The sequence below is a fragment of the Accipiter gentilis genome, chromosome 33 (genome assembly GCF_929443795.1).
Source record: "Accipiter gentilis chromosome 33, bAccGen1.1, whole genome shotgun sequence".
Lineage (NCBI taxonomy): Eukaryota > Metazoa > Chordata > Aves > Accipitriformes > Accipitridae > Astur > Astur gentilis.
The window spans coordinates 3,754,529-3,773,256 of record NC_064912.1 but is presented as its reverse complement, the minus strand read 5'-3'; the positions used below and the strand labels follow the sequence as shown (position 1 = coordinate 3,773,256).

Genomic DNA, 18,728 nt, shown 5'->3' with positions numbered 1-18,728 from the left:
CTGCACAACCACTTCATCCTGTCCTGCCATGGGGATGCGGGAACAGCGGGCGGAGAGGGCGAGTGAGCGATGTCCTGGGGCAGGTGGGTGAGCCCTGGGTCTCCCGTGGGACTTGGGGACCAGGGATGGGGATGTCCTCCTGACGCTGCTGCTCCTTCCCACCCTGGCTCTGTGGGGTGGGACCACTTCTGTAGTGATAACTGCTCTGGAGCCCCTGTGCTCAGGGACAGAACAGTCCCAGCATGGCCTGGGGCAGAGCAGAGCCCACTCCAGCCACCTCCATCTCATGGAGGGCCAAGATATAAAGTGTGTCCTTCAGGACCAGGGGAACAGGATCTGCTCCTGCGAGCGGGGACCAGAGGGTGTCCCTGCCTTGCCTGGCTCCCCTGCAAGCATCTCCTGGGCAGGGTGGTCCCAGCAGGGATGAACTGACATCTCTTCTCTCTGCAGAGCGGTGCTGCTGAGACACGCGTGGACATCATCCCGCCCCCGGCCCCCCGAGAGGAGCAGCGAGCCTGGTGGTCTGGAGCATGGAGAGGCAGGCGTGCAGGGTGCAGGCCCAGGACAGACCCCAAAGGTAGGTGTGGGAAAGCACGTGGGGTGGGACATCACCCAGGGGTGCCCGCCTTCACTGGCTGGTGATGAAGAGCATCGGGCATTGGTGATGCTGGCTGAGCGTGTGTGCGATGGCTTTTGGCAGAGATGGTTGATCAAAATCAGGGGAGTTGTGGGGTCTCAAATGTGGCAGCAGCCTGGCAGGGTCTCGGGTCTGGCAGGCTCTCTTTGCTTTGCCAGATATGAGCAACCCTTCCCCAAAAGCATTGGGGGGCCAGGTGGGGAAGGCTGGGGAACACACCGAGGTCCTGGCACCCATGTTGGTTCATGCATTCCTCTCCTGCACTGCGGCCCAGAGCAGCAGCACTGGTTCCTTGCCCAGGCAGGGCTGGGGCACGTGCTGCATCCTCGCTACTTGGCAGGGATGGGCTCAGCTGCTGCCCACCTCCCACTCCCACCCTGAGAGAGGTCCCAGAAGAAGCTAGTTTCTTGCCCAGGTGATTTCAAGGCTTAAGGACTTGAATTTCAACCTTAAATCTTGCTTGTAGCCGCAGTCCCATAGCTTTTGCCACAGGTTTTGTGCAACCCCTAGAGCATCATTGGATGGTTGATCAATTACAGATGATTTTCTAGAAGAAGATTGTACCTGCATCAAGGTATCATCGCTGTGCGAGAGTAATAGCTGACCGGTTATCGATGGCAGCCATCAACTTCTTGTCAGTGGATAGAAATGACAGGTAACCCATACCATGTGCTGCTGTATGTGGACTGGGTTTCCAGACCTGAGCAAAAACTGGGAGAGGGAAGTTTCTAGGCAGAAAGCTGGAATCGGACCCCAGGAGTTATCTGGGGCAGCTGGGGCGAGAAGAGAAGCCCATGTGAACAAACTGGGCTCTGACACAGCTGGGGACAGAGGAACATTAGCCGTTACTGTTATTGGCTATTACTGGTGTTATGGAAGGTGCAAGGCAAGCGGAGGAGAGCAGCCGCTAGCTGCTGTGACTCTCCCTGGCTCGTCAAACGGGACGACAAGGAGGATGGGGAAAGCTTTGACCAAAACTCCAGTCCTGAGCCCAAAACGTGTCCTGGTATTGCTAGAGGTGGCTGATAGCCAGGAGAGGAGCTGGGGGTGGTCTGTGGGCTGGTGGCAGGAAAGTCACGGGGCATTGGGTAATCAGCTCATCTGGAGCAGGCTCCCAGGGCATGGCATGAGCTCATCTGTGATCTTTTTTTTGGGGGGAAAAGCCAGGTTTGGGGGCTCTGTAATGTGGCAGGGGAAGGTGAAGCAGACCTGGAGGAAGGAGGCTGATGCCAGGGCAGGCACAAGGGGAAACACCAAGCGGGGATGCTCCCAGAGCTGAAAGCAGAATGAGACCCCAGGAAGAACAGGCCAGGGTGCTGGGATGCTGCAGGGGCTCAGAGTAATGTGCTTCCCTCTGCCATACAGGCACTGGCACCACCGTGGGCAAATGCTGGCAGCTGCAAAAACCATTTCAGACTGCTGCCTGAGCTGGTCCAGGCCCTCCTGCCCTTACAGTCCTGGAAGGAGGCCACCCTGGCTGGAGGGCTGGAGTTTTCCTTACTTTTGATGTTAGCAGTAAAACCTTTGCCTCATCCACCCACTCCAGACCTGTACCTGGACCCCCGCTTGTACCCTGGGGATTGAGCACCCATGTGGGAACAGGAGTGAACTGGGAAACTGGGATGATTTTGCTGGAGGGGAAGGACCTGAGCGCCCAGAGCAGCCAAGCCCCACAGCCTTCCCACCTGTCTGGAACAGCACGCTCAGGCGTGGGCTTTATAAAGAGCAGTATTTGAGCAAAAAGGCATAAGCTTGGTGTCCAAACGGTGCTTCATCCTTTTTGCCCAGCACTGGAAAAAAATCCAAGGTAGGCTGACAAATTTGGTGCATTTGCCTCTTTTGAGGTGGGGAATCCAAAGAAGGAGGTACGCTCAGACTGTCCACAGGACCTGCACCATGGGGATTCAGAAAGCTGCTCCTGCTGCTCCATGGATGCTTTAGGGGGCTGACATCGCCAGGGTGGGGCGATATCTTTAGACCAGTCTTCCTGCAAGAAGGGATGCTGTGAGGTTGGAGCCAGCATCACCTGCTTCAGGTCTTGCCCTCAGCCCCTGGCATGGCTGCCCGTGGGCATCCTTGCTGCCCAAGCAGGGAGGTGCTCCGTCCCTCCTGATCTGGCAGGGCAGGAGCTGCCTTCCAGCTCCCCGCCCAGCCATATCCATGGCCACTTCTCTGCTTTGTTCTCCAGACCGCCATGTCCTGTGGCTCCGCTTGCTCGTCACCTCCGTGGCAGTGCTGCTGGGCTGCAGGTGCCTTGTCCCAGCTGGGCTCTTCAGGGTGCCCTCCATTCCTGGTGCCACAATGCCAATACTTTTGACTGCTAATACATCTTCTTCCTCCTGCTCTGCAAGCATCATCTTGACAGCAGTCCAAGAGAGAGCTATCAGCCTCCTCTTCCACTCCGGGACATTTTTTTCTTGGCAGCCCCTTCTGCCGTCACTGCTCATGTAGTCATACCCTGGCTCCTGCCTCAGAAATGAGGGTGCTCCAGGCATGACAGGGGAGGTATGCATCCCTCTAAGGGCAAGCTGCCCTTTGCCTCCACCAGGGATCGGTGTAGGACCTCATACTTCAGGGTATTTCTATTTGTCCTCCACTTTCAAAAAGGCTTTTTATTGAAACCGAAATTTGGCACCACTTATGACCTTGCAGGGTCCTTTTAAATCGCAGCCAAAGGTTGAACAGCACCATCTAGTGCACTTCATCCCAAAAGTGCCCGCGCCGGAGGGACGCCGGCTCTCACCCACGCACATCTCTGCCGTCAGAAGGGTACGCTGGATGCTAACAGCCCACCAGCCGTCAAACATCAGCACCAGGGCTGGCCTGCCTTGCTTTGGGGAAGCTGGTGAGTCACTACAAAGAGGAGAATTAATTTGAGATTAATGTTGTCAGTGCTGAAGCTGAACCGAGTGCTCTCAGCCTCTGCAGAAGTGATGCTGGAAGGCTTGCAGCTCCCAAGCCAATCTGGCAGGGAACTAATGGCGCTACCAGAAAATGTGCCTTTGCAGCTCTGAGAGATGGGAGTGAAGGGCTTGCAGGGATGCTCTGCAAATCACATCGCACAAGCGCTGCGTGCATGGCGTCAGGCTGCTTGGACACAGCCCCAGACCCTTTAGACCAAAGGCTGAGAGCAGCTCCTGTATCACTAGCATTTGTTGTCTCTTCCAGGCAGAAATGAATGTGTGTACCAGGAGCTGGGAAGTGTACAGCATCCTAGGCTTGCACAGGGACTGGCCTCAGCTGCAGTCTGACAGCAGGTCTGCACCAAAACACTGCTGCCATCTCGGCTGTGGCATTTTTGGGGAGGTATAAGGCAGGGCCATGCTACCAACTGATGAATAAGGGAGAAATGACCTGGTTTGGTTCATTGTTGAACCAAAGCTCTTTGCTGAAAGACCTTGCAGGCTGATTCCCGCCCCCCCGCCATGTAGCCAGGGATGCTCGGTTTGGTTTTTCACCTGTTTGATGTCCCCAGGTAAATCTGGAAGTAGCTGATGTTGGCCTCTACCAAAGCGCAGGGACTGGGCTCCTCAGCATGGGTGAGCTGAGGTGTAAAAGGCAGGGAGGGGGCTCCAGAGGGAGCTCATGGCTCTCCCAGCCCCACTCAGCCCTGCTAGAGGACCAGAAAATGGCGAGGCACTGGGACGGCTTGGCATCAGCCTGCGGAGAATTCGCCTCTTCCAGCCTACAAAGGGGCAGCTGCCTGGCTGCCTTTGCTGGAGCAGGGCAGCGCTGGCTCTGCTTTCTCAGGGCTCAAGGACAGAGCATGCACACAGCGATCCTGCGCTGCTGGAAGGGACCTGCTGGCTGGGCTGGAGCCCTCCGTGCCTCCCCAGTGTGGCAGGAGCTGTGGGTAGGATGGGTGCTGGCTACTTACCCCAGGCTGTGTCCCTTGAGCCGGTGGAATGTGGCCAGGAGCTGGTGGGTGCAAGAGAAGCCCCCAGCACTTCTCTCACTGCCCCGGGTCCAGCCCGGTCCCAAGGAGCAGTAAGCAGCCCCGGGGCATGCCAAGCCCCGGCACTTCAGCCATCTGCATCCTGGTGCACCCAAAGTCCTCACACCCACCCCCTCAGTCCTCTCCTTGCCACGGTGAAATCTGGCTCCAGTTTCTCATGCAAACTCAGTTCAGGGCATGAAATCTTGCTGGGCCTTTCTCTGGGAGATGAAAAGCTCTCTAATACCTGATCGTCTCTCAGCCATGAAGTTGTTTAAGCACTATAATCAAGGCATCTCTGGGGCTCCTTTGAACTAGCTAAGGAGGCTGTGGTTCTCAGGCATCCCCCTGCAAAGCAGGGGTCAGTTTTAACACTCCTCCACCTTCTGTCTAATTTCTCAGCATCCTTTCTGAAACAGATGCTGGAACCCCTTCTGCTATAGCTCCCAGCCCCATCCTAGGCAGGACATCCCCTGTGGAGAGGCTGCTGCTCCTGCCCTGTCCCTCCTGCCTCTTAAACTTTCTCCCCCCCCTCCCCCCCCCCCCGCCCCAAGTTCATCCTTGTCAGAGCACAGGTTTCCAGCAGAAGGGCCCTGTGCTCATCGGAGGGATCCTTTCACAGCTGCTCACATTCAACCACGTTTTATTTGCCCAGGACTCAGCTTATGGAGTTTTCTACAGCTGTCTTGACCTCGTCCGTGTCTCCTGCCCCTCTCATTTCGCTGGCCCCAGCGTTTTTCTCAGCAGGGCTTTTTAATCTATTTCTAGACCATTGATGGAAATGCTGAATAGCATTGGGCTTCCCATCCAACCCTGGACACCCACTGAGAGCGCTCCCATTCTGCAGGGATTCCCCATTGATGGCTGTCGGTTTGCCAGCTCCCAGTCCCTTTAAGGTGTCTCTCTTGATGTTGTATTGTGCTAATTTTTAATCAGAATACTATATGGATTAAGTCACATGCCTGAACAGAGTCCAGGTCTATTATTTCTATGCCATAACCTTTATCAGCCAAACTTGTAATCTCTTCAAAGGATGACATCAGAGTTTGACAAGAGCTATTTTCCAGAAACTAGGCTGATTGCATTAATTATATTCCCATCCTTTAATTCTTTACCAGCTGAATCCCACATCAGCTTTTCCATTATTATGCCTGAGATCAGTATTGCTCTGCTACATGTAAATCAGCTCCCAGCATCGTTCACATGAAAGAGCGTAAGGACCCACACCGTCCTGCCGGGCTCTGCACTGGGGCGGGAAGGGGAGCACCGCTGCTCAGGGTGGACTTCAGTGCATTTCAGAAAGCTGGAGAAAAATGCTGTACGTTTCCAAAAGTGTTCCCTAAATGCATGGAAACAGGCACGCACAGTAGAGTAATTGCATCAAAACCCAGAAACCGTTCCAATCAGAAATCTTCCTCACTAGTTTCTGATTTTTGGAGGACTGCCTTGTGGCTTGTTTGCACGTTCAGCTTTTGGGATGGTACATAGGGGTCTGCCTGGCTCAGTCCCAGGGCTCTGAGTATGTCATCAGTTTCCAGGGAAGAAGCAGGCTTCGCATTTCCCCATCGCGCTACTCTTGTTTGATCTCTGCATCTGGTAATCCCCCTTCCTCTTCCCGCAATGTCCTCCATCACTCTGGGACAGCACTGCAGCCTCAGTGCAGGGGTACTCTGCCTGGCCAGAAGCTCCCCATAACCAACCATCCCAGGGTAAGACACGCTGCCAACCGCCTTTCGCGGGAGTCTCCATGTTGTTTGACCCACTTCAGTCCATACAGTGCCACCTCTTGGCGAGTCCCCTTATTTCTCCCTGCCGCAGAATTGCCCTGCTCAGAGAAGCAGGGCACGCACGCCGCAGTCTCTAAACCAGCTCTAGTTGTTCACGGGGGCAAGGGCCGCCGGTGGAGCCGCCACCGCGCTCCTCCATCCCCAGGCCCACTGGAGCGTGGTCCCTCCCGGGCAGAGCTTGGCTGAAGACGTCGCCGTTTGACCCCGGACAGAGCAGCAGAGGCCCATGGCGGCTTTGCGGGCGGCTGCCTTTTCCCTGCCGAGCCGAGCCGAGCCAGCTCCTCCACTAGGCCTTGGAGGTCTCTGAAGCGGGACCCTCTCCCGGGCCGTCGCCTGCCCTGGATGGTGGCAGAAGCTCTGCAGGCTCCTCTTGCCCACAGCCGAGACGGAGCCCTGGAGCTGCTCGGCCCTCGCGCGAGGCGCTAGCCCAGCTGGGGCGGCGCTGGGGTCCCCAGCGCCGTGCGCGGGCCCTCGGCCATGTGCCCGGGGCTCCCCGGGGCTCGAGGCCTCCTCGGGCGGGGACCTCCGTGCGCCTCCCCGCCGGCCTAGCAGCGAGCGCGGGGCCGGGGGTGGGGGACGGCCGGGGCCGCAGAGCTCCCCTGCCCGCCCGGCCGCCGCCGGTCCCGGGCCCCCGCGTGCCCCCGGCGCCGCCTCCCCCGGGCCGGGCCGGGCCGGGCCCGCTCCGCCCCCGCGGCCGGCTGCCGGTTCGCGGGCTGCCGGTCCCGCAGTACCGTCCGGGGGCGCGGGGGGCGCGGCTGAGCCGCTCTCCCCGGCGCTGGGAGGCAGCGGCGCAGGCGGAGCGGAGCGGTGCGGGGCTCGCTGCTGCTCTCTCCCTGTCGCCGCCACAAGCCAGCGGCCGCGGCCATGGGCGTCCCGGGCCGCCCGCTTTGTGCCGCCGCCGCCGCCGCCGCCCCGCCGCCGCCGCCCGCCGCCCCGGGCCGCCGCTGCTGAGCCGCATGGGCCGGGCCCCGCGCCGCCGCCGCCGCTGCTGCTCCGTGCGGGTGAGTGAGCGAGCGAGCGGGGAGGCGGCCCCGAGCCCAGGCCCTGCGCCGAGGCCGCGCCGGAGGCCGCCGCCGGGCGGGAGGAGCGGGGCCGCGCCGGGCGCCGCCGAGCCGGCGCTAGGCCGCCCTGGGCGCGGGGGGGGGGGCGGGCGCCTGCCGGCGGGCACGGGCCGGGCCGCGCCGCCGAGGGCGAGCGGGGCCGGGGCCGGGGGCGGCGGCGGCGGCGGCGGCGGCGGGGGGGGGGGGCGGCCCGCCTGGGTCGCCTCCCCTCCCGAAGTTGCCCGGGGGCGGCGGGGGGCCCCGCGCGGCGCCCTGTCAGCGCCGGGGCCGCCCGCGGAGCCTGCCCCGGCCCGGCGCCTCCCGCGGGGCGACTCGGGGCGGCGGGGGGCCCGGCCGGGCCGGGGGCGAGGCTGCCTCTGCCCGGGGCCGTGAGGCCGGGGGCGGGGGTGGGGGGGTTGTCCCCCTGCGGGGAGAGAGGCGGCCGGGCGCCGGCGTCCCTCGACCGGGCGCCTCGCTCGTCCCCGCCGGCTCCGGCCGGCGCTCGCCCGCTCTCGGCGGGCGCCCCGCGGGGCTCCCCCCCGGCCGGGGCGAGGAGCGAGCGCCGCCTCGCCGCAACAATGACCGACATGGCTGTGGGGCCGCTGCCCCGGGTGCCGAGGGGGCTGCCCCAGGGGGTCTCCAGCGCCCGGGCAAGGGCTGACCGGCGACCTTCGCCGGGGAGACGGGTGCGCGTCCAGCCCTCGCGTCCGTACCCGGGGTGAAAACGACCTAAAACCGCAGCGTGGTGCGAAGAAACAGCCCCGTTCCGCGGTGCCAGGGCAGCGGCTGCGTGCTGCGGGCGGTTCGCTCTGGGTGTGAGGGCGGCACTGGCTCCGGCGGTGCGCGGCACGGGTCGAGCATGCGGGGCCCCGCCGTGGCTGACCGGCCGCTCCTGGTCTCGCTGGGGCTGCTCCGCCGTGAGCGGGTGGGCTGTGAGGACAGGCATGGCGTAGGCATAGGCGGTTCGTGGTTCGGCTGGAGAGAGGGAGTGAATGGGGGGGAAAATGGCAAAGCACCCCAAAGGTGTGTTCGTTGGGGTTGGGTGAGCTTTGAGAGGGAGGCCGAGCCAAGACGTGTCTTTCCCGGTGTGTTTTCACGTGCAGTTGAGTTAATCCAGTGCATGGAGTAATTCGTCAGGCAGCTGGTGCTCTGCAGTACTCGGGGCTTCGAGGCTGATGCTGTGCTGTGAAACAAGACTTTTGCTACTGTCTTTACACAATGAAGTTATCTTATCAAGCAGCAGAAGTAGCAACCCGGGGATTTGGCCTTCTCTGTCTTCCCCTCCTTCCCCACACCTCTCATCCTCCATATTGACTTGTTGCTCTTTAAAGATGTTGTTCTTGATCGGATTTCCTTCTCAAGGTGGTTTTCTCGTCTTCCTTTGATGACCTGAAATTTTCCCAGGCTCGTAGCATGTGATGTAGTTAGCATAAATGAACCTTTTCTCAATGGCCTGTCTACAAAAAACGGTGCCAGAACTGAGCTCCTGTGCTAACATGCCCATCTGAAGCAGGAATGCAGTCCAGATGCCCAAAATATCGGGGTCAACGATACATCTGGATTCCCCTAGAGCTAGACGAGGCAACGCAGTGTATTTCTGAAATGCAGAGATTTGTGAGGAATGTGGCGCTGGTATGTCACTTGAGGGTACAAAAGCCACCTGTGTTTGATTAAGGTGCAGTCTTGCTTTCAAGACTAACTGGATATTCTTTCAAAATATTTTTCACGAGCCTTAAATTCCTGTTTGGGGATGAGAATTTCCTAGATCAGTAGCCAGATAAAAACATGCTGCCTTTAGTATGACCTGGTACGTGTGCTGTCCAGGTAGGCTGTGCAGAGGAGTTCATGGCAGTGCAGAAGACGGCATGTGTCCTGTGGCACCGTGTGGTACCTACCTAAGTGTAGATCCCTCGGGTGAGGGCGCTGCCAGATCCCAGGGTCCTGTGAAACCACCGGTGTTGGGAAATTGGCCGCTGTTTTAGCGTAGCACCAGCCATATCAGCGATGCCGAATGCTGGATGTAAAGTTTTGGGATATTGTGTAACTGTCATTTTTAGAGGGTACCTGGTTTGAGCCAGTTCTCTGCTCTCTGAAGTTGCCGAGAGCTTTACCATTGATTCTGCTGAAAAAGAGACATTAATACAGTAGTGGTACAGTGCAAAATTAGTGGTTTGTAATCTTAGAGTGTTTATTTACAGTGATACTCGCTTATTTTTTTCTCATCTGTTTCAGCCAAACAAACTTGTTTACCCAGGAGCTACAAGTATTGGTGATTTGAGATTTGAGCTCATCCCCCACTGTTCCTGCGCGAGCAAGGACCAGAAAAATGAATATCCAGGGGAAAGGCTTCCCCTTGGACCTTGGAGGAAGCTTCACCGAAGATGCTCCGAGGCCACCGGTTCCTGGTGAGGAGGGGGAGCTTGTGTCCACAGATCCAAGGCCAGTTAGCCACGGTTTCTACTCCAGTAAAAGTGATGTGGTTAGAAATGAGACGTCCACAGCAACACCGAGGCGTTCCGATTTGGATTTGGGGTATGAGCCTGAGGGGAGTGCTTCACCAACTCCACCCTACCTGAAGTGGGCAGAGTCCCTGCACTCCTTGCTGGATGATCAAGATGGCATCAACCTCTTCAGGACTTTCCTGAAACAGGAGGACTGCGCAGATCTGCTGGACTTCTGGTTTGCCTGCAGCGGCTTCAGGAAGCTGGAGCCATGCACATCTAACGAGGAAAAAAGACTCAAGCTGGCAAAAGCCATTTACAAAAAATACATCCTTGACAACAACGGCATTGTGTCCCGGCAGATCAAACCGGCCACAAAAAGCTTCATCAAAGACTGTGTCATGAAATTGCAGATTGACCCCGACATGTTTGACCAGGCCCAAACGGAGATTCAGTGCATGATAGAAGACAATACCTACCCTTTGTTCCTTAAGTCGGATATTTATTTGGAATACACGAGGACAGGTGGGGAAAGTCCAAAAATTTATAGTGATCCAAGCTCAGGGTCCGGGACAGGTAAAGGGCTACCCGGTTATCTGCCAACTCTGAACGAGGACGAGGAGTGGAAGTGTGACCAAGAGGCTGAGCCCGAGGCCAGCAGGGACTCAGCACCTTCCAGCAGGCTCACGCAGAAGCTGCTTCTGGAGACGGCCACCCAGCGCGCTGCCTCAGCTCGGCGCTACAGCGAGGGGAGGGAGTTCAGGTAGGTGAGCGCCAGGGCAGCATCCCTTCTGCGGCGTGCCTCCAAGGAACGGATTGGGGAGACACTGAGGGTGCAGGGGTGATGGGAAGCCTTGGAGGACCTTGGGTGGCGGGGAGCTTCCGCATCGGTACGGGATGGCGTTACACAGGTGCTTTGGCGGAGTGTAAAGCTTTACTTGAAAGTAGTCGCAGGTTATTTTAAGGGTGTCTTTGGTCATTCCTATCTGGTTGCCCCAAATCATCCCTGCAGCATGTTCCTCACCTGGGGAAACTGCTGCTAGATGTGGTCTGGAGGCAGGTAGGGCTTGGTGGGCAGTGCAGAGCCACGGACAGTCCTTTTGCACGCACAGGCAGTTGAGCAAGCTGCAGTTCCAGGTTGGCTGTAGCTCACACCAGCAGAAGGTCAGCGTTCAGTTACTGTAATGCAGGCAAGTACATCTCATCACAGAACTCTGTGTAAGTGTATGAGGAAATTGTGATGAGCCACAACTAGAAGCTGCAGGAAGCTTGTAGGAGATATCATCACCTGCTTATATGAGAGGAATGGGGTTCACAGTGCTCCCTGGTAGTGGTACTGCTTTGCACGCAAGATTCCCAGCACTGAATTCTAGTAGTGTCAAAGTCAGAATCACCGAATCCAGTTAAAACCATTCCCTGCTGTAGCTTTCCCCTTCAGCAAAGTAATTGCTGGGTTTTTTAACTGGAGGAGTTGCAGAGTTTTGCAGCCTGTTTTTTTCTGGGTCCCCCACCCACTTCCAGCCAACATGGATTTTGAAACTTGCTGAGAGCTCAGTTAAAATTCCAGACAATTAACTTAGCAGGGAGCTCTCTGGGATCAATAAGCGTGTGTGTGTCTAACCCTTGCTGAATCAACAGAACCCGGCCAGAACACATTCCTACTTTTTTTTTTTTTTTTAAATAAAATCTCCTTGTTTTAAGACCTGCTTAGGCTAAAATCTGACGCTTTGTGAAGATTACGAAATGAAGTAGCTGAACTGTCCTCTTCAAAGCCGCCTGCCTTATGAAAAGCATTTCTGTATTTAATCTCCCTCGGCCGTCCCTTTAGGCTGGCAGCTGGATACGCATCCCGCCTCACACAAGGTCTCGGCGCCTTTCAGCTGGCGAAATGTTTTCGGTTTGATTCTTGTTTTCTTATAGATTTTGAGGAGGGAATGTTGCATGTGAAACTCTTGGGGAAAAAAAGAAGGGGAATTCATGTGGACTCCTGCTGTTTTAATCAGGAGTCAGAAAAAATGTCCCAGGGTCTCAGGACTTTCCCATGGAGTTAATAAAAACCTTGAATGTTTCTTGAAGTGCGTTTTCACTGAGCGGTCAGGTACTCGCCATAAGCGAAGGATTAGAAAAGTCTACGATTTAAGTATCTTTTTATTTAAGCAGTAATGGCTTTAAGATTGAAAATAACTTATTTGAGGTTCAGCTGTGTTCGGTTTCCTTACTAGAGCAGGTAGCAAAAACCCGCATGCAACACTGCGCTTTTCAGCTCCAGCTTCAGAAAAAAAATGCGCTTTACCCATTATCTGAATATATCTGTGCCAGATTTTAAAATGGTTTAAGAAATGTGCTGTGCAATAGAAGCATTTTGGAGTAGAGTTTCTCGGTCTTGGGCATTTTCATACCAGATTGGAACAACATGAAATAAATCTTTACCTGGGGGATGGAGGTCAGAAAAAATGCATTGCTATTAATTTGTAGTGTCCAACAGCCTGTCATTGTGGCTACTGACGTTCCATTGACCTGTGGGGTAGGGAGGCATGGAAACATTTACCATTCTTACCAGAGCAGGAGTCATTTCTCAGCCTGGAATAACTGAAGATAAGTGATTTATTTTATTTTTTAAATGTTGGTATGTCAGCTCTAGTAGCGTCCAGAGCATTGCCATGGAGGATGCTGCCGAACTGCGTAATCTCTGCGTTTTTAATTCTAAAAAATCTGCTGAGATACTAATTTATGAGGTGATTGTTCTCTGTGCAAGACCTTGTGGTTGAATTAACTTAATTCCTGGATGTTGTATAGCAATAGTTGTCTTGAATAAGCTGGGCTTTAAGCTGTAGCATCTTTATCCTGGAGACTTTTTTGTTCATTGACTTTCTCACCTGAGTAACTATACTGGAAGCTGGTGGGGCTGCTTGCAGCAAGAAGCAATAGCTGCGTGCAGCATTTGAAAGGCTGGGTCCCAATTTATTTTGAAAATTTGCACAACCCTTTTTTTTTTTTTTTGCGTATGTGTGGAAGAATTTCTTGTTTCTGTTCTTGAGGGAATGTTGAAATAAGCTGTTTTGCATTATATCTGAGGGCCTGCTTAATCTTCCCAAGATTGAACATCTATTCCTTGACTTCCATGGAAACCCTAAGTAAAGAGGAGTCTGAGCAAATGCAATAGAAGTATTTCTCTGTTAGCAAATGAGCATCTTGAATCAGCTCCAAATTTTTTGCAGCAGAAAGTTCATAAATCTTGATGCCGTAGCTCTGCTCTCGGCCAAGCAAACATAAAAAATTCCTCAAACGGCAGAAGACAACCCGCTATTAGCATTGGATATTTTGAAGGTGTGCAAATGTGCACGCGTATTTGAGAATATCCTGAAGCCAAAAGCATCACCGTTACCCACTGTGTTTTTGTATGCATAGGAAAAGGCCAATAGTCATTATAGTTAGGCTCCTGCAAATTAATTGGACATTGGTTATGGATCAGTGAACTTCAAAGAGGGTAACCCCCGAAGATCTCAGGCATTAACTTGCAGCTTCCGAAAGTGACACTAACGTGGTTGTGAGGGTGGCTAAATCGTTCATTAACCTTCTTCTGACACACTGGGACAGTGTTCCTCAGATCTGAAGGGCAGAAATTAAACCTGTGCCTGAGAACCACCCTGCAGCCTGGTTTTTGAGCACTCCAGGAAAATGCCCACGTCTTAAAAAGTTGGAAATTTGGTGTTTGGTGGTGAAAGGTTGTAGTTGTTTCTTCTGCTGTCTCTTTAGCTCTGTGTTGGAAGGGGCTCTGCTCCCACTCCCAAAGCATTGGAGAGCAGTGCTCACAGCTGTTGCCTTTACTTTCTTCCTGTGGTGGGAAGTGAGAAGAGCACGTGGTGTTACCCGCGAGCAGCTCTGCCTTCATCTCTTCTGAAAGCCAAGCAAACTGGGAGATTTGGGTTACTTCTGCCGATTGTTTTGGGTTTTGACCCGTGTCATGAAGCGCACAATGTGTTGAAAAGGAAACCTGGATGATGGTGATGAGAGGACACGTGGTGGGTGAAATCTCCAGTTGTTGGCTATTGAGGGGTGTTGTGATGGAACTGCTAGGTGCGGATGGAGAAATTTCTCAATGGGGGCTTTGGTATACACATAGGTTGGTTTGTTTTAAAGGAAGCTGGCTACACGATCCAAGCTTTAATTTCCACAGTGCTAAGCTGACTAATCTCATGGCATTTCACGAGTGTTGGTGGCTCAGATGAAAGGGATGGGTGATGTGGTTCTCCACCAGGGCTGGTAGAAGTCAACAGGAGAGTCCTTATGCTTGTGCCCGTGTACTGGCAGCCTCTCTGGACACGCGTGAGGGCAGGTCTCCCCAAAACATACAGCCAGCACTTCTTCATAACAGGGTGTGCAGAGAAAGCAAGTGGAGAAAAGCTGAAGGAGCTTTAGAGGGATGTGACAATCTCTGGTCTGAGACAAGGCAATGATGAACTGTAACATGGAGAGGAACGGTGTAGGCTTGTTCAGGGAAGATGCAGGATCTCTCTATGGCTTAGGCAGCATAAATGGTCCAGTGGTCAGAAGCTGGGCCTGCATCAGGAAGAAGCTGAAATGTAGCTGGCAGACCTAATTTTGAGTTTGCTGCTTTGTTCATAATATTAAATTGCACACTTCTGACTCAAGACTGTGTGGTGATGGAATTGGTGTTAATTGTACTGAACGGGTGGAAAACTGGGGATGCAAAATCACAAACACTAATGCAGGAGCAGTCTGCGTTTAGAAAGTTTAAGGCATGTGTTACTGTCTTATTGTTTGACTGCAGAGGCAGCATGTGCATCTTGGAGTTAGGCTATTGGAGCTTCATGAGAGCTTGCTTGCTGGAAAAAAGCAGTTACTGAATGTTATACCCATATGTAAAGGCGGAAAGAAAAGTTTTGGACACTTAGCTTGAATTAAAATTGCTAGGCCCATAACATCACTTGTAATCAGTACAACCCTGCTTGGAGTCTGTGTAGAGCAGTGGCTATTTCCAATTTTAAAGAAAATAAGTTATAGAAGAATAGTTTTGGTTCTGCTTTGTTCTTGAGAGAAGTTAGTGAGTCTAACGGGGAGGTGGGGTCTGATGCTAATAGTGCTAAGTGGTAATTTACTGACTGGAGCGCTGTAAGATATACAAGACAAAGACTGATGGTGTTTTTGCACAGAAGTTATGCCAGCTTTTTTAAATAGATTGTTAAGCTGATGAAACTTCTACGTGGAAATGCTTACATTAACAGTGTAAAGTATTTATACTGGCGGTTGCCAGGTTTTAAAATGGATTTTATTTGAAGAAGAATACCTTTTGTGCCCATAACTTTGCCTCTACACAAATCAAGATGAAGAAGTGGTGTATTTGTTGTTTGGTTATGGATCAGTGCTTTGGCTTCTTTTTAAAGACAAGTAGTTAAGCTTTTAGCACTCTCTTTTGATAAATGGATAGCTTTTCTCCCCTCCTCCAGCAAACCGCTACCTTATTTTGTTGTGATTGAGTTTTATTTGGGTTACAGAATCTTTTCTCTTAGAAGCATGAAAGGGGAATTATATCCCCCTCTTTTTGGTGCTGGGGAGTTTCAGGTTGGACATGACAGAAGAAAAATCTTCATGAGGAGTGGGATGCAGCCCAGGAACAGGTCACCAGATGGGAAGGGATCTCCATCCCTGGAGGGCTTCATGTCTGGGTGAGACAGAGCCATGGCCCATCTGGTCCAGTGTTGGCAATGGTCCTATTTTGATGTGCACTTACACTGATGGTGCAAATCATGAAATACTGTGTTTTGAGAACAAGGTTGGTTTGGGTTCTGAAACCCAGAAAGAATTGGGTGCTGAAAGGCTGAATGGGAGCTGAACTGATCCCAGGATGCTGAGAAGTGCACCCAGGAGGTAGCCCATGGGGCGGGTACACCTTGGTTTTGATCTGCTGTTCAATTTGGCTTTATGTTTTAAGAGTTTCTTTGTTGTTGCTATAATGGACTAATCCCTTGAATGATTAGTTACCATTGGACATTTTAAAAATGACTGCCTCTTGGATGTTTTCCTTTAATAGTCTGTTAGGTCCTGGATTTATTAACTATAGAGACAGACTGTGAAATCCTGTTACGCCAAGCTTTCTTGGTGGAAAAGGGACTGAGAAGAGCGTGGGGGTCCTGGGCAAACATACGCTGGCCTCGTGTTAGGGTAGAGCTGTTGACTTCCCCACCTTCCCGAGCTGTGCAAAGAAGTCCTCCCTGTCCGCGGGGCTGGGTCACTGGCTGCTGGAGCACGCTGTGGTCGTGGGTCATCCCTAGGTTTGGGGCTTCAGAAGGTGCTCCAAGAAGTTACAGCGCTGTGGCTGCGTGATGCAAGGCCAGTCATGCAGTCACTGTGCATTTAAAATAAATCATGGACCTGGTTTTATTAGAATGGTGGAAAAATCTGGTTTCAGAAATGGCTGTATGTGTAGTGCAGAGAATTACTGTTTAAGAAAACCCTCATAACAGAGGTGCTGATATCCTAAATCAGTTCCTGGAAATATCATTGGATTATTAGGCTCATCCTTAAATCCATTAAGCAAATTACAGTTAATCAGTCAAATAAAAGAAGAAAGATCTTTTGCAAGGCCCTGTCTTTGGAGCCACATGCAGAAGCTGTAGTAATATTTTAATTTTCCATCTGTCAGTGAATGTATTCAATTGCTTCGCTTCCTTATGTGGAGGATTTGAAATTAGAAACTGAGGTTAATTATCTGCATTAAATGAAATATGTGAAGACCACAAAAGCAAAAACCTTCACAATTTGGTATGGTCTGTTAAGCTAGGCAGGCTGTTTCAGAAGGAGAGGGGTTATTTTTCCCTGGTTTTGTTCCGATTGAAGGGTTTTAGTCACAGTAATTGAAATGATTAAAAAGTCAAATTGCTGGTGAATATAATTCTGAGCATCTTTCTGAAAAGATTTGACACTTGGTTGAGAGCAGGGGTTTGCTCCGCCTGGTCTCACTGGGCAGCGTGGAGCAGCTGGTGTTGCGCTGTCCCCGCATGGGTGAGGGCGGTTGTCCGTGGTGCCTTGTTATCAACCTCTTCCATGGCAATGGGATGTCATAGCTCTGCTGCTAGGGTAGTGGAGGTGATTTGGAAGTGGAACAATACCGGAGAAGAGATACGCTTTTGAGCATACCAGATATAAAACGGGTCCAACACCATCCATCCTAATGCGGATAATTAGCTAATTACTGCCTGCTTCACTTGGAAGTGCAGCTTTGGACTCTGCAAAGAAGGCAACACTCTTGGAAATACACAATCTCACAGTGGTCAGCTGTTTTGGGATCAACTTGTTTGTTAAGAGGCTCATTTTTTTCCTACTGCTGCAGTACGCATGTGGCTCAGGTGTGAGCTGCTCCGGGGGCTGCAGTGCCCATCTCTGCTTGTTGCGGGCAAAGCTGCCCATTTGCTGGTGCAGCCCTGAATACCTGGCTCCGGGCACTTCAGGAAAAGTCTGACTCTTTTGGAGACACGCATCTTCTCACTCCCCTCTGCCATGTGCCAGAACGAGCTGCTTTGCCTGAAGTCACGCTCAGAAATTAAATTGTAGCAGGTCACGCTTGCGTGTAAAAGCAAAACCATCATGACTCACAGCCCTGGTCCGGGTTCTTCACTGTTGTAAGGCAGTGATGAATTTAAGTAGAACCGTTGCAGTTTTAAGTCAGATTATCCAAATTCTATAAAACCCACGTGGAAATTGGATTTTACCTTTGAAGATTCCAGAGTATACTTTTGTGGTAAGACCTGGAATTTTTTTGGTCCTGTGGCCCCCACAATACAACCTGTCCTTGAAGTACCAGCTTTTAGAAGGTCTTTAGCTGATCTAAATAGCTAATAGATTCATAGCTTTCATCTGTCCTGATGAAAAACAGCGGAGGGAGGGAAAACTATAGCTAGAGGAAAAAAACTCTTTGATATACCCCAGTGAGACCTACTGGTCTCACCAGCACCTCATGTTAGTCCCTGAACCTACCCCCAGAGCTAATGACAAGAAGCTACTGGATTTTGTTCTTCCTTTGGCCTTCTAACCCCCACGTATTCCTTGTCCTGTTGTAGACTGGAGAGTCTCAGTCCTCTCTCTCTCTCTCTCCATTTTCATTTTCCTTTTTTTCTGGAGGTTTAGGGTTTTGTCATTTATCTCCAGTGTGTGTTCAGGAAAATGCTGGTGCTGGAAGGAGGAGAGCAGTAGGAATGGGGGAGGTAGGATTGCCTTTTTTCCAGCAGCCCATATTTAGAGTGGGTTAGCTCTGCTGGAAAACCGTGCCTTTAGTGTTCAACAGATTTACCCTTTACAATCATAAATTTTGGTCTTTTTCTTGGCTGGCAATCAGCATCTTGGACTGGGCAAGATTTATCTGGAAGAGGAGCTTCCTTGTTGTGCCATTGCTGCCAGCCTGCTCCAGGCGGTTGCTTTGGGACCTTCCACCAGCACATGTATACATGTGGGGTTGGTCCTTTGGTAGCTGAGGACCAATCCAGGCTTTCACAAGCAAAGTACAAATCGGAGCCAAGTTGCAGGAGAGCTCCTGGGAATTATAGGTGGGATCCAGGGAGAGAGGTACAGGGACTCTATATCCAGCTGTAGCTACTGGGTTTGATTAACTTTGTCCTGGCTCTGCCCCACGGAAGTAAGAGCTGTAAAACCATTTGGCACCAGACATGCAAATGAGAGCTGGGATGAAGCGACTGTTACCCTCGAGGATCCAAAAAGAGGAATCAACAAATAGAAATTATTCTATTAGCAGGGGCAAAGTTCACAGGTTAACCATCATGTCAAATCAATGAAATACAGCCTTGATCTCCTGCACAAGGGCTTTATTGTGTATAAATAAAAGTGCCTGAGCAAAGACAGCAAGTTCTTGCACTG

At 52.5% G+C, this 18,728-nt stretch overlaps 1 protein-coding gene across 5 annotated transcripts in view; it reads left to right on the top strand.

Annotated features, from left to right (window-relative positions):
• The first annotated feature begins 563 nt into the window (after positions 1-563).
• Positions 564-18,728, top strand: part of AXIN1 (axin 1) — an 80,142-nt gene continuing 61,977 nt past the window's right edge. For 2 of the 5 annotated variants that reach the window (XM_049791190.1, XM_049791186.1), the window contains exons 1-2: positions 8,484-8,760; positions 9,631-10,602. In XM_049791190.1, coding sequence (XP_049647147.1) covers positions 9,725-10,602 — 878 coding nt within the window. In that variant the 5' untranslated portion in view covers positions 8,484-8,760; positions 9,631-9,724. The other 3 variants (XM_049791189.1, XM_049791187.1, XM_049791188.1) reach the window with 3 other exon arrangements.